This window comes from Mesoplodon bidens (assembly GCF_964165515.1).
Source record: "Mesoplodon bidens genome assembly, chromosome: 3".
NCBI lineage: Eukaryota > Metazoa > Chordata > Mammalia > Artiodactyla > Ziphiidae > Mesoplodon > Mesoplodon bidens.
Genome location: NC_138178.1, coordinates 145,035,754 through 145,051,841, shown reverse-complemented (window position 1 = coordinate 145,051,841; position 16,088 = coordinate 145,035,754). Strand labels below are relative to the sequence as shown.

General features: G+C 44.1%; 1 protein-coding gene and 1 long non-coding RNA gene across 6 annotated transcripts in view; one reads left to right on the top strand and one right to left on the bottom strand.

Moving 5' to 3' along the window:
- RAD51B (RAD51 paralog B) overlaps positions 1–16,088 on the bottom strand; it is a 670,662-nt gene that overhangs the window by 42,011 nt on the left and 612,563 nt on the right. For 3 of the 5 annotated variants that reach the window (XM_081228971.1, XM_081228967.1, XM_081228968.1), the window contains exon 10: positions 14,920–14,998. In XM_081228971.1, coding sequence (XP_081085097.1) covers positions 14,920–14,998 — 79 coding nt within the window. Of the gene's footprint in view, positions 1–757; positions 832–4,622; positions 5,089–14,919; positions 14,999–16,088 lie in introns of those variants that run through there. The other 2 variants (XM_081228970.1, XM_081228969.1) reach the window with 2 other exon arrangements.
- LOC308614529 lies at positions 116–7,417 on the top strand. Its single transcript, XR_014015407.1, has 3 exons — positions 116–385; positions 567–642; positions 6,703–7,417. It is a non-coding gene; the product is annotated as an uncharacterized lncRNA (long non-coding RNA).

Here is a 16,088-nt window from a genome sequence, read left to right as displayed (position 1 = left end):
CTGCCAATCATATTCTCTCTTAGGAATTCTAACTAGGAAATACCAAGGAAAAAAGCCAATGGGCTTGGAGTTGAAAGGCTGAGGTGGAGAGAGAGGAGCTGAAGAGACCGGGACGAGCCACATAACAGCTCAAGGTTTGAATAAGCAGAACTATAGTATGTAGGGCATGTCTGCTGGGAGAGAGAGTTGCCTTGGACAGATAGGCAGAGAGAAGCAGAGTCTCTAAGGAAATGAATCCCTAGGGTTGCCTTTGCTCCTCAAGGCTCTCCAATTCCAGACCACCCGTATCCTTAACAACACCTGTCCCCTTTTACCTAAGGTAACTGAGATTTTTCTCAATGGAAAGACCCAACCATAACCAACAGTTTGCACAAGTTCTGTGTAGGTAAGTTAAAATTGAATTATTATCTGAAGACATTTTCTTTGGGGAAAATGAGTAGGCTGGTTCCCTTAGCAAACATGACGTACCACCACTGTTTATTTGGAAGCATCTTGTGTACTTGAGATTAGGTTTTAGGCAGGAAATGGTGTGACCTAATTTTTCCCTTTGTTATTCTGATGTCAAGGCAGGTCAAGACCATGTTTCAGTCCTAAAGAAAGAAGATCTTGGCGTCTACAAAGAACTGGTTTGGTCTAAGAAAGGTAAGTCCTTTCTAAGTTACTGAGATTCAGGTCTACAAATCTCTCTGAGGGAAGCTTTAAAACCATGAGTTTTTACCAAGTTAAAAGGAGCAGAGAGGTGTGGCAGCCATGTTGGTTCACCAGCGAGATCTCGTGAATCATTTCTCATCTCGGATTTCAGGGCTCAGGAGGGCTAAACTGGAAGGAAAACTGAGAGCAGCTCTTGTCAATACGAGACCTCATCTATTATGTCCACAGCCTCTTGGAAATGTCCCCCAGCAAGGCTGCCATCAGCACTTGACTGAAAACACATGGAAGCAGCCCACTCAGAGCAGGAATTCATTATTGGAAGAATAATAAGGGAAAGTTTTTCCTTTTCTTCTCTTTCTGCTGCTGGGAAATCTGCTTTCTGGAAAAGTCGCAGGGATTAGAGGGAATTTGAATCATGTCCGGTAACAAGGGAGGGAATGGAAGCAGAAGGGCATGTTTCCAGAAGCCTTTTCACACAAAGCATGATGGTCCTGGGCAACTCAAAGTGAGCTGTTCTATCTTAGACGTATTATTGACATCGGGCCATGGCTCCCTTTAACCCATTATCTTTTCCCAGAGTGATTAGTATCTGATAGCTTCAAGGGAAAAGTACCCAGAGTTAATTGGTTTTCCCTGGCTACTCCTCTTTTTCAAAAAGGTCACCTGTGGACTAAAATGGGCTGCAAAACTATTTGGTCTTCAACTCTCAACACTACCCTGTAAGTCTTTGACAGATGCCCAGTAATCCAAGGGAAAGGCACAAGGAGTGGATGTGAAAGAAGGAGACATTTGCCAACTCCCTGGGTCTACAGTATGCAGCAGACATTACAAGTGTTTGCCAATCTCCGGTTCTCCTTCCATTCCAAATACAGACGAGGTTCCCAACTCCAAGGACGACATGACTGCTTGGTCATGAGAGAGGTCATGTGTGTTGTTTCTTAGAGGAGGCCCTTAATTGCCAGTGCTCAACCCCCTTCTCATTCTTCCCCTCCTAATGGCGAGGGTGAAGTGCATGTTGATACTGAAACGAACTACTGAATCATCACATGGAGGACAGCCTCCCAGGATGGTCTCTCAGACATGCACAGGCCTGGTTTTAAGTCACTGAGATTTCATGGGCTTGTTTGTTTAAGCAGCAAAACCAAGTCTGTCCTGACTTATGCCCGCTATTTATTGGTCATCTCTCCTCCCAGTTCTGTTTGGAGTTCTGGAGCACCTGTGCTGTATCTGAACCCCACCCTCATTGAAATTCAGAGAAGTAGGCAATGTGCTTTCTCTCGCACTTAGGATATTCATCTGAGAAGTGTGATGGACTGCTCCCTTCATTGGAGTAAAAGTAGCCTCTGGTGAATTCTGTAGTGGAATAAAGAGGGTCCTTTCATAGCTGTAGGACAAAAGTGATGGTGATGATATTAAAACCAAAGCTTGGGGAAAAAATGACCCTCCCAAGTGGTTCTAAGACCATGATTTTTAGGACAGAATCTGATATTTTGCACTTCCTCTTGCCTTCATTCCCCTCTCCTCCATTACCTAATCCTCACCACCCAACTCCAAAATACTCATTTGGCAATCCTGGTTTTGCAGGACAAACTTCTACAATCCCGTCCCTGAGCAGTAACTTTGCTCACGACATACAACTAAAAGTCACTAGGCATAGAGTTAGGCAATTCTGGGTTAACCCAGAAGTGTTCACTCCGTGGGCTGATAGGGACCACACACTTCTGAATCTTCACGAGGACCGCAGCACATCAACAGAGTAACTAGGAGGCTAGTACAATTAGGGAGACAAAAGTTGGACTTTGCGTTATATATGTATATGTACACACACACCAAGAAATGACTTCATCGCATCCAAGTTCAATAAAAGTAATTAACAACTCAAGATGCCTCTCTAGCGTTCCATGGGTGGTACCAGTTTGGCAGATTTTCAGCTCATGAATGCCACCTGTGTCTTCTTACATGTGAATATTCCCTGGGGGCACCTTTCCTATGCATGTCTCCTCATTATTAAAAATAATGGTGAAAAGAGAAGGAGACAGGGATGGAACGTCTACCATATTCTCTTCAGTCACTTCTCCCATTGGAAGATCCATCCACCGGTATTGCTCTGATGATTCTTTTATTTGGAAAATATTCACTGAATTTCTATTATGTGTACAGTATTGTCCTGAGTACTTTAGTGAGGATGACTAAGAAAGGTTGTGATAGATACGAACAGAAATAATACAGGGGTGAGTGGGGAGAGGAAGAAGCAAGATTACCTGGGTTCCAATCCACATTCCAACATTTTCTAGCAAGAGCCTGAACTTTTCTTGCCTCCTGCCTCATCTGCAAAGAAGGAATGTGAAGTCCTACCTTGTGCAACTGTGGGGAAGATCAGATAAGCAGATGCACATACAGTGTGTGTGAGACACACAGCAGCGCTGAGTATTGGCACAATGCAAAGACAGTGCTTAGGTCCTGTCCTGGCAGCACGGTTCGTGGTGAAACGCCTTGGAGTAGGAGGAGCACAGGGACTGATGTGTCTGTCAATCACTGGGGGTAGAGTACTGTCTTACTGTTTCCTGGGGTCAAAAAAAAAAAAAAAAAAAAAGGCCTCAAGTAGGAAGCCATTTAATCTTTGACATCTGGGATCGAGACATGTTTTCCTCATACCTTTCTCAGACACTCCTGAGTGCCCAGGTTCATGTGTGAACCGCTTAGCTTTTCTTTCTTGGTGGACAGTGAAATTGCAGAGAGACTGAACTAATAGTTACAGAGAACAAAATTTATCTTTCTCAACTTTCGTTATAGTCCCTGGCTGTTTGAAAATAGCCAATTCATATTCAAGAATTCACGGGAAATGTACATTGAATCAGCTGCAAAAATTCAGCTTGGTTTTCACAAATGTTCTGTTGAAGACCACAGGCTCTCCAAAGGCACCTCACTCAGAGCGAGACAAATGACCACAGTCTGGAAACTCTGTATCCTCCACCGCTTCCAGGTCCATCAAAATCTTTCTCGCCCTCCAATGCCCAGCGCATTGTTTGCTCTCCAGGAATACCTTCCTTGATTCACTCCAGCTGGAGAAAATGTTCCTCCTTTGGCCCTTGCAGCCTGTGGCTTGGGCGTACATCTATAATGTTAACTTTATTTTATTCTGCTTTATATTATAGTTAGGAGTACACGAGTCTTCTCCATTCCTTGTAATACACATAGCCTATTTTCTGAGCTTTGCCTTAGCATTTGGTATGTAGTCAACAAATGCTGAGTTGTTAAAGGATTTTGTCATCCAACCATTCTTCACCGATTGGGTACTTTGTACACAGCACTCTGCTGGGCATTGACAGCAGACATGAGATAGGACAAGACTTGATTCTAGCCTCCAAGGCATTTAAAAACCTCGGAAGGGGAGCAGATACAAAGTGATTCTATAGAAGGCAGCTTCAGTGTCACCGACAATCTGGGTAAAAGGGGTCCCCGTGCCAAAGGCTGGGAAGATCTGATGCCTGGCTTTGAAGGGGCTAAAGCCCACAGCCTTGAAGCTTTGGTTGGAAACCTCATGGGAGAAGGAGGGGGTAGGCTGGGTGTTCTGCTAGAAACGACTAAATTATCCTATGGGTCACCAATTGATTTATTTGCTAATTGACTGGCCCAGCCTTGGGCTTTAGATCTAAAGAAATCATTTCATCCTTTATTAAATACTGCAGGAATCTCACTCTTTGTTCTGCAGGGCTCTACACAATGTACCAGTGAAACTTGAATTTACACCACAATAGGTGTACCACTAATGACCTTCCAAATGCCACTAATACCATACATGTCCCGCTTCTCAGTTGGATCCGAACCTGTCAGTGAATTCTGAGCCCAGCGACCTCCCCCCGACAAAAGAGCAGACCCTCATGCCCATGCCCGCCCCTAGCTTCCCCCATCTTTCCATGATTTCATTTCTGAATCAGTTACTCTTTGGAGACCCCAATTCCTTTACACCTACTCTTTTTATTTAGTGGACAATACTTTATTCGGAAACGTTCCCTCCTGTAATTACAAATCCTGTTAGTCATCCTCCTCCTCTCCGCAGGGGGATTGTGGGCTTTAATTAATTAATGTGGTTAAACCGCTTTGAGGTGGCTGGTTGAAAGGTGCTATATAAGTGCAAATTATTATTATTATGGCTGTTGCCATCCCATGGCGGCAAAGCCTACAGCCCCAAGCATCTAGAGACCCGAACAAAGGCCTCTTCATCTTCACCTTCCCTGCTAGGTCTGAGATGGCTGGCTCAATGGTAAGGAGGGGGGGTGCAAATCTGTTACCATCTCAACAGCAATCAACTAATTAATCCCCATTATGTTGGCTTCCGTTTCCTCCTTCCAAGCGGCCCGGTCCTGTTTCATTTCACAAATCACGCCCCCATCAGCTCTAGACAAAGGTCATAGTGTCCCTATGGCCTCTGTTGGTCTAAAGGGAAAAAAAAGAGAGAGAGAGAGAGGGAGAGAAAGAATGTTTGAAAAACCGTTGCTGTCATGAAATGCACTAACTTCTCACTAGCAGTCTAAATAAACCTCTCCTTCCCGCGGCAGTCCTCTTACACACATAACCTGTCTATTACCCAGGGAGCCAATGGCTTTGCAAACCTGAGCCACCCAGAAACAGCACAGGTGTGGGTCAAGGCCCCACAGCCCTGGCTTGACTGCCGATAGCTACAGACAAAAGGGGAGCCTTTCTGGGCTGGGCGGGAAGAGGTCATCCAGAGAAGCGGGAGCCCCTCTTCAGCTTCCTCTACTACCCCGCCTAGGCTTCCCCTGAGAAAGCCAGCTGCCATCTGTAGCCAGGAAGCCCTCACAAAGACCGGGGGGCCGTGATTTAGATGTTTTGTGCTACACCTAGCATACCCCAGCCCTTAACAAATGCTCGGGGGTTCCACTACGATGGGAGCCACTGAAAGCAGCCCTGTGGGGGAGACTTGGCCTCTCGAGGGGGTGCTGCTGACCAAAATGCTCCTTACAAGGTTGTGCCCCAGACCCTTTGTTAGCGTGGACGTGGGTGAGCCTCAGGGGGTCATGTCTTCATCTGCCTCCATTTATCCTCCCTATTGAAGGGCTCCTTCAGGACATTGGTCAGTCTCTGTGGGAAGTGATTTGGAGAGCAACAAAAGAACTTGGGCCCTTTGGGGGGCCTTCAGAATTCAGTAAACATCTGGACACGGAAGGCCAGGTTCTCAAGCAGTCTAGCTGGGGAGATGTCAAAAGAGAGAAAAAGCTGTGCGTGCAATGCAAGCTTTTAGTTCTCTGGCAACATTTGTTGTCGAAAAACACAGACGCCCCAGTAGGTAGATAGGAAGATTTTTCAAAAGCTCCTCTATTTGTCAGTTTTTGTGAGTGCAGTGCACTATGTGTCAGTTCTCATGGCATGTGTGAGGAAACTGAAGTTTCACATGGCTAGGGAGCAGCATGTGATGGATCTTCTGATTCTGTATGGACTGTGAATAACCCAAGGTTGCATAAGCCTGTCCTGGGAATTGTTGTTAAGCATTTCTGTTATCCTTGAGATTTGTAAAGCACTTTTTAGTCAAGGTGATTTGTTGGCTTCTCATCATGAGCACATTTTAATTGACCAAAAAATGAAGTACCAAGGCTAAGTGATTTACACTTCATCACATGATAAACTTCAGGATCTGAACTCTTGACTCTCAATGTTCCCTTTATTGTTGAATCAATCCATTTAGAACACATTAGTCAGCATGATTCAACATTAGTCACATGGCTCTAATCAGCATTCCACAGCATGCCCAAATCTATCCTCAAACAGCAAAAGAAACTGGCTTCTGTCAAGAGACAATGGAATGCCATTTTCGTCAGTATTCAGGAGCTGACATCCAGTTCAAGTACCATGTCCTCTCAGGAACCTTCCTCAGTCATCCTAGATGGAATGAGTCTATTTCCTCTATCCTTTCAAATCCCATTGTTTGAACCTTGATAATAGGTGTGGCAGTTTGCTTTTGATTGCATATTTTGTTTTTGAGCTAACTAGATTGTGAGCTACTAAAAAAAAAGGGACCTTTTTTTTTTTCAGCCTACCTCATCAGAGCACCATGGTTTACAAACGATAGATGCTTGGGAACTACCTGCTTAACTGAACTCACTGAAATGGAGCTTAAGGTCATATTCCAGAAAGAACTCCAAGTCCTTCTGGAAGAGGTTTTCAAAGAAAATCAACAACCTGAATTGATTTAACATCTTTTGATGTTATTACCTGGGCATTTTCACAAATGCAAATTGTTAACTGTTAATTGTTAAAGATAGCCAAATGGCTCCCCAGTTCTAAAAGAGGAGCGTGGATCTAGTCTAGCTACAGGCCAGGCCTTGGAATAAAGTTTTTCTCTATAACCTTATTCCAACTGACATTTTGTTCCATGGCTTTTTGTTTGTTTGTTTGTTTGCTTTTTTTTGTTGTTTTTTTTAAGTGGAGACAGGAGAAAACATTTTGGGAAAAAAATGTGTTTAGTCTATGACTTTGGAACCACAGTTATACCCTGCCTTGTGCTATAAGCACTAGTAACTCTTGTTCAAGTATCTTTCTTGAATAGTGCACAATAGCAAAACAGGTACTAAGTTTCTGCTTGACAGAGGTTCTGTCTTGGGAGGGGGAATAAGACTTCTGGGTGCTGATCTTTGGGGGCATTACTGACTGTGACACTCCTCTGCTCTAGACTCTACCGGAGAAGGTCCTGATAGCATTTTAAATATATAACATTTTTTCTTTTTTTTAAGACCAGAAAAGAGTTTTATTTGAGCCAAATTGTGTACTAGGCTGGAACCCCGCTTTCCAGATAACTCTGAGAAACTGCAATATTTATGTTGCATTTCAACACTATGCAACAAGTCCCGCCCTAGGGTCTGTACTGTTGTACCCTGGGGCCTAATCTCTGCAACTGGGCTCTTCTGAAAGAAATGTGTCACTAAATATTCATCTCCTCTTCTCTCTCATGATAATAGAACTCCCCAAATTTAGGTGGGCACATGGCCACCGAGGTTAACAACTACAGTTTCCAATCGTTCTTTCCATAGATCGGTAGATTGGCAGAAATAATATGTGTAACTTCTGGTTAATATCCTTAAAGGAAGGGGGTTGCCCTTTCCTCCCACCAAATCTCTACCCCACACGACTCCTGCTACCTGGATGCAGGACATGATACTGAGCTATTTTGGACCATGACAACAAGGGCAACATCCTAGGTCTGATGGAGCAACAAGCTAAGAGCCGGGGCCCCTGCACTAACATGTGGGGCCAAGCTGCCATACCAGCTCTAGACTGCATTCCTCCACAGTACTATGTGAGAAAGCAGTCAACCTCTACCTTGTACCCCACTGTTAATCTAGGTTGTGGTTCCACACAGCCAAATTTATAACCCAACTATACTTAGGAAATTTCTTGGCAGATCACTGTATCAATGTGACTGTTCCATCTTAGCTTAGGATTTCGGGATTCAAGATTCAGGATGGGCCTAGAGTATCCCAACAGAGGCTCATGAAGCCTGAGAGATAAGTTGTCACAGGGGCTGCCATGATGGAAGACAAGGGGGCCCAAATTCATTTCTGATTTTATAAAAATCTTAGGAGCCCCAGCTGAGTACTTGGGAATGGCTACAAACCCAATTTTGAGGCAGTGAACATCACTTCACCTTTCTGGAACTCAGTTCCCTCACCTGAAAATGAAGGTGATGAATGGAACGAAAAGATCCCTTTCTGGGAGGTGTATATAGTTAAGTTTAGGAGGAGTAGAATAATTTCTGTCAGTTAATCATGTAAGTATATGCGTAAAGCATATGCACTGTGCAGAAGACCCCTCTAGAAGCTATGGAAACTTACACCCCAATGGCAGAGATAAAAAGAGGCAGCCATAAATAAACACAAGAAGATTGCCCATGGAAACATGATGGTGAATTTATAATTATAGGAATTGGTCCCCTATCTCCAGAAGAAGTGTAAATTGGTAAACCTCTTGGGAGAACAATTTGAAAATATGTAGTAAAGATAAAAATGTGCATCCCCTGACTAGCCATTCTACTTTTTGATATATACCTAGAGAAACCCTCACACCTGCATACCAAGAAACATGGGCAACAGGATTCATTAAGTTAACAAGTAATCAAAATTGTTGTCAGTGGGGGAATGGATAACATGTGGTACATTCATACAATGGATATGGATACCTCAGTTAAAATGAAAGAACATGATCTATGTGTATCAACACGGATATGTTGCAAAAACATAATGCTAAGTGAAAAAAGCAAGCTGTGGAATGATCTGTGTAATAAACCGTTTATGAAAATTTAGGATGCACTCAAAACGAATCTGATGTTTGGATTCACATATATGTAGAAAAGTTTTTCAGAATGGGGAGAAGGATATACATCAAACCCTGGAGAGCTTTTACTTCTGTGGAGGAGTGTAGGGGAGAGAAGGAATGGACTTGGGATAGGAACAAAGGAGTTTTGAATTTTGTAAGGTTTTATCCCTGTAATTAAAAAAAAAAATCTGAAATTAGGAGTTTGGGATTAACATATACACACTGCTATATATAAAACAGATAAACAACAAGGACCTACTGTATAGGGAACTATACTCAATATCTTATAATAACCTACGATGGAAAAGAATCTGAAAAAGAATATATATGTATAACTGAATCACTTTGCTGTACACCTGAAACTAACACTGTAAATCAACTATACTTTGATTAAACAAAAATCTGAAAAGAAAAAGATAAAATATTAACATTTGTTAATTCTGGATGTTAGAGTCATGGGTTTGCTTTATTATTTTCTGTAATGTTCAGTATTTAAAATATGTTTTCCACATTGAAAACAAAATCTCTCTTTGAGGCTAACAGGGAGAGGAAAAGAAAGGACCAAAGGAAGGGTCAGTGCGGGATGATGTCATGGAGGGAGGGGATGTGAAGTGAATGTTAAAAGAGGAGAGCCTCTGCAGATGGGAGTCCTGCCTCTCTGCCCTGGGAAGCACCTCGTGGAGGGCAGGCAGAAGCAGCTCAGGACAATACGACAGGCCTGCTCTGCCCTCTCCTCTGTGACCTGTGCGAGCGAGTTCACTCTGCTCCACGGAATCCCAGGGCTCTCTGCCAGGCTCCCCAAAGCATGCCAGGCTGTGCCAGGTGTGTGGGTGATATTTACCAAGCAGACACCTCCATACCTGGATGGAAACAGACTGAGATTCTTCTGGGTCACTTTGAGTCCACTGGGCAGAAACATTTAGATGGGTTACTGATTCTAACTGAAATCTGATGAAATCAGATTGTGGTATTTGGGGAAAAAGAATTTTTCAATGAATCATCCAGTTGGCTCAGTGACTAAGAAAATGGGGTGGAAGAATGTAACTCAACTTTGTGACAAAGGAACAAACAGAGGAGATTAATGCCTTTCCAACATGCTTCGAAAGGTGGTCAAATAACCACTCTTGATTTTACAAGAAAGATGAGGCACATAGCTTTCCAGCTCTTAAAAAAATCATTGTTTCTTTGTTTTCTGGTTTATTCTGAGTCCCTATACTGGGTTATAGTATAGGGACTGGTTGGAAACACAGAAAACTAGCTTTGTTTCTAGACTTCTCTGGACCTATCTCAGGGTGCTCTGGGCTCCCCTGAGTTTCCCCAGCCCCATCCCAAGGTTTATGCTGCTCATTCAAACCTAAACTAATAAGAATAGCACCAGAATCCAGATTCAACCTGTCTTACCTGATCTTTATTTTTTTTAAAACAATATAAAAGCACATAATTCTGTCCTGTTGAGAAACTAAGTTGTTGTCCTCTATCCTGTTCAAAACAACTTGGTTTTCGTTTTTCAAACGCCTCCTAGATTCCTAAGGAAAAGGAGAGTGTAGGGCAAGGGAAAAGTGCACAAGAAGAAGCCCCCCTGAGCTCACCTCTGCCTTTTCCCTGGCCAACCCCTCCTAGAGCGTCTCCTTCTTTGCCAAGTCGGCAGGCCTTTATTGCCTGGAGCCCCATGAAAGCCAGGATGACTCCGGGAGACCCAGGTCCTGGGTTTTCCCTTTGCTTCCTGTAGCATCAGCAACAGCCTGGCTGCTTTCAAGTACAGAATCTTTATTCCTGGCCTTGACAAAGAGGTCCAGGGACCCCAGCTGTGTTCTGGGTGGCACGACATTTGGGGCTTGCTGGGGAAGCAAAGGACACGACCAGAACAGATGTGGGTCAGGTTGGAGTTCACTGTAAACGCCCCTTTCCCTTCTGCAGCCATGCAGTTCTGTGGACCCACTCCATGCAAGCCGATTCCCGAAGCCAAGTCCCCGCTTTTTCCTCTCCACTAGGTCCCCGCACCCCTTAGCCCCTCTCTGGGCTGGTCAAGCCTCTAAGCTTTCCCACTCAGTGAACAGCGGGATTTCATGGTGAACTCTGGGAACAAAAGGAAAAATGGATTAAAGGGATCTTCCCCGACCCCCTCCACCTTTCCCACTTCAGTTGCACAAAATAGCTGAACTTTCCCTCTGCTGGGACCTGGCCCCTCTCAGAGTCTGAACCATCAGGAAGTTGGGGGCTGTGAGATCCCTCTCCTTTGGGGCCCAAAGGTTTCCAGGGTCTGGGGCTCAAGTATTTCCAGAGTCTTGGGCCCAACAAGAAGAGGCCAGGATCCCGGACCAGCATGAGGACTGACAAAGAAGATGCAAACAGCACGGTATTACCATGGTAATAGCCTGAGCCAGGCGGCCTCCTGAAGATGCTGGAGGGTGGGTTTTCTTTCTTTTCCTTTTCTTTTTTTTTTCTTGCAAAAGGAGAATAGTTCCGCTTTCTATTTTACTACAACAATAGCATGGACCGGCTCCTTCAAGTGTTTAAAAAGCAGCCTGAGAAATCTCTATACCAAGCCCCTCAGTCTCTCCAGCCTGCCGTTTTATTGTCCCTCCCATCCCAGTGAACAAAGGGGCGGGAAGGCTGTAAGGCCCCCAGTTGTCGGCTGTTCTCAGCGTCCTAATCCTTGAGAACCGGGGAGGGGAATGGCCTGTGGAGCCGGTAAATCGAATGTTGCCCTCACCTTTTATTCCCTCCCTCTGCTCCCGCACTCAGGAGCTCTTCAGGTAGTATAAAACCTCCTGGTTCCCATATCTCTTCCCTCTTGCGTCTCCCTTGTAAAGCAATTATACTCCAATAAAGATGTTAAAAAAAAAAAAACAAACAACTCCCGGTTCGCAGGCTGGTAGGAATCTTGGGGCTTGCTAAGGGGATGAAAGGCACCCAGCGATCATTCCCACACTCACGAACAGCCCTGCTCCCCACCCAAAAAACCAGCGTAGCCCGTTTGGATTATTCTTTACTGCCACTTCAGGCTAGCTCCATTACAAAGACGGAATGTTGAGCCACAGTGGCTGGGCTGGCAGTTTCCTGTTTAGTTGGTACCACAGGAGCTACCCTCCCTCTTCAAGCCCTTCCCCTCTCTGTCTTTATGCCCCTCAGACATGGCTTGCATACCCCTTCCCGGAGCTGTAGGTACCAACCTCCATGCCACCTTAGGACTATTGTGCCAGAGCAACCCCTCACACAAGAAAAGCTTCTTGGCCTTGATATCTGGTACCTTTCCAAGGTTATCCCCCAGGGATCAAAGGTTTCTTTGCTTTAAACCTGGGGAATGGTGCAGGTGTTTTTTTTAGCTCAGTCATCTGGTAAGACTGGGGGCAAAAATAAGCTTTTATGTTCTGGTTTGTGGAGATCTCAAGGGTAGAACTCTACTGAGCTAAGTGAATGATAAGTATACCATCTCCTTGGAGAATCAGATAAAGGGGAAGTGGGAAGGCCTTTAGAGATCACCCAGGCCGATGACTGCAATCCAAGTAAGAAGAACATTTTGCACTGCAACCTCTGTACATAAACTCATAAAGCATGTACACACACACAATCACACAAGAAATATCTCATGAAACAGTACAATATGTGTGATATGTTATTTTCCATTCTCTATTTCTTTTTTCTTTTTTTAATGCTGGTTATGATTCCTTAATTTTATTTCATGACCCACCAATGGGTTGCAAAACAGTTTGCAAAGCACTGAATCAAGGCCAACATTTTCTTTTTCAAGCCGACACAACCAGGATGCTAGAGATTTTCTCAAGAACCTACCAGAGCTGGAATGGAAATCCAAGGTGGTCTCTCTAATACAGGAGGGATCCCCATTTTTCTGAGGATCAGAGCTCCTTTTTGTTTCCCCAAAGCCTTGGGAGCACATAGCCAGAGGGGAGGGAATGCCCAGAGGTTTGCATTAAGTGGCATTGCTGACAGGGGCAGAGAGTTCTGCCACCTCCAAAAAACCTCAGAGAGGAAGGTGTAGTTTCAAAAGCAAACAGGTGAGGCTCTGAAATCTCCCAGACATTTTTATTTACTGGTTGGGATTCTTGCATCATCAGACACTTTCCTGAATGTTTCTCTTTCCTGGACACCCAGCTCCAGGTCAGCCTCCTTTAGTAATCCACTTTCTCCCATTTTCCAACTATTTCTAATAGTCTTTCTTTGCAGTTTCTTAACCCCTACCAATTCATTGTAGTTCCAGTTTCTAAATACTTTCCCTAAACAATTTCCTCTTTCCTGTCAAAATCATGATCTCAGCAATGAGAGTCAGAGAGGCAATTCTATGTATCTTGTTCCCACAAATATTATCCAAAAGTTATCCAAATAAGACCAGGCTTTCAAATGTTATTTACCAAAATGCCGAGTGGTCAAGATACAGGCACCATATCAAGGCTCTCCTACAAGCCATCTGGGCAGAACTGGCCCTTTTCCTCCTGAAATTATCTTGTAATCTTCCACAGAACTTCTTGAAATCTTCATCTAAAATTGCTATTTACTAGACTTCTAATCTTTTAAGAAACGCTCTAAAAATGAAGAGCCAAAGGGCACACTGTGCACTGGGTAAACACAAGTCCAGCTTTCTGATTGCTTATTACTTATACACCCTTAGAGAGTCTGTAACAAAGGGGCCTGCTGTTTGCTTTGCTTAATCTGGTCTTAAAATCTCTGCTTCTTTGTCAGAAAACAATATTTGCAATTGTAAAAAAAATATTTACCAAGGAACTTAGATAGCATAAGTCAAAGGCTAAGAGTCAAAGGTCAGTAGTTCTTACTCCAAATTTCCCTGAACCCGAGTCCCTGCTGTGGAACTCAGCTGCACCAAACAAACACGCTGCTTTCTGGGTCCATTAAGAAGTGGACGTTTTAGAAGGAGAGGAAAAGGAAGACTGCAGCCTGTTCCTCAGTCAGAGGCATGAACTGTCTAGCCTGCCCCACAAAAGACCTGCTAGGTCTTTGCAATGCCATGTGTCTCCGTGGGGATATTGTAAGGACTTACCCTGTTTCACAAACTTGGGAAAAATACTCAGCTTACGAAACCGAAAGGGCAGATATTCCTCCCATGGACAAAAATGACAATACGCTCCTCTGTGGTTCCGGCTAGATGGGCACCTACCCGTCTCCTGGGGTAGGGCCTCCTGCCTGACAGCAGGGGACAGACGTGTATCCTGAGCACTTCTGTGGGGACCCTTCTTAATCTACAAAGCTGTCTGGGACATCTGACCCTGTGGGCTAAGTTCAATGGGGTTTGAATTTACCCCCTCCTGTTCACTGTTTTCTGCAGACCTGCCATTGGATGCCTTTCCTAACCACCCGAGGACCCAGCATCTGAGAATGATGCCCCTCAATCCACTTTTCCCCCAGTTTGTTGAATTAGTTCTCGGTTGTGGCCTTGGGGGGCTCTACCACGAGCCAGAACTCAGGCCCGTGTCACAAAGTGCAGGTCTGCAAGGCCTGGTCCCCAGTCGGGACTTGAGCACAGTGGGAGGAAATGGAGTAACCAGAAGGGGGCCGAGGAAGTAGCGCTCATGAAGCCATGACGTTCTTCCACCCGCTAAGTGAGAAGGCTCTGAGGCAGGGCTGGGCCCTCCAACGCTGGTGTCAGAGACCTACCTCCTGGTCCCTCACCCCATGGAGTCTGCAAAGAGGACTGGGGTGGTTGCAGTTCCTAGCTTACTTGATTTGTCCCTCATTCTTAGGTTGTCTGTTAGGAGATTCTATAGTTCTCCGTAACCTCTGTCAAATTCTTGCCACAATTGCCAGTCTCTCTTATCTTATCAGGATAAACATCACTAGTCAATTCATCTTGGCCTTTGATTCCCTCCCGAAGGAGCTTCTATCAGGAGCACAGCAGTAATTATCACCCGCAATGGGCAGCACTGAGCATAATCAGCCTAAAGAAATGGCTTAATCCGAGAATCTTACCTTGAAGAACCAGGCCTTCCTTCTCGATGGTGTAGACAAATGTGGTGAACGTTGCCAGAGGGGACTTGGCAATGAGAATCTGCACAGAAAGCATATTTGCTCAGGATTAGTCAAAGGAAATAGAGATGAGCCTCTATTCATTTCTATTCCCACTTTGAAACAAAGTGGGAACATGTGACTATAAACTGTGAGGTTTATTTATTGTGAAATTATTTCAGAAACAAATGAGTATTATTCCTTCAGTCAACTGATCACTGTGGAAGGCTGTACATCAATTCCAACTATTCTACCACTGAATGCCATATTCTTGAACCAGTTCTAGACATAAGTTTCATTATGATATCGCATGCCTAAATAGCCACCTTTCTGCCCAAAGATAAATTTAGCCTGATTGTCTAATTTCATTCATAAATTTAGCTATTTTACTAAAAAAATAAAATCTACCCCTAAAGATAAAGATTTAACATCGCTGCAAATATTCAAAATAACTTGGTAAAGGCAGAGCCATGATAGGTTGCTTTGTTGGCCCCAAATCTTCACCAAGTCTGTATTCACACCCTTAGCCACGTGACTACATTCCCTCTTACATGAGGTGTAGAGTATTTCCCATGGCCCTGGACTGTGGGTTTGGCCACATGACTTGCTTTGAATTACAGATTTTGCCAATTCTTAGCCTAGGCCTCAAGAGGCCTCACATAACTCCACTTGTTCTTTTATGCTTCTGCTACTGCCAGAGAGAAATATGTTCAAGATAATCTGTTATCTCATAAGGAGAATGAGAGACATCTGACCCAGAGCTGGCCAGCCAGGCCCAGTATAAATAGCCAACCCCCAGGAGACTCACATACACATTGGTTAAATGCTTATGACCGTATGCATGACTCTGTGATTTTGATGATGTTGTCACGAAGTATTATTGCGGTAAGAGTTTACTGCTATATCAGCCAACATAAAATATCAAAAATATTTTGAGCAATGGCATTCTCCTAAGAACACCCACTTTAAAGGGATAGTCATTTGGTCGTTAAAAAAATTACTATCATTAACACCCATTATCACACTTCATATGATTCCACAGAACCTCTAAGAACTGGCAGATTATTGTATTATAACATTTCTCATGAAGGAAGATGAATATCCACTTTCTGTTCTACAAATTAACATCATCA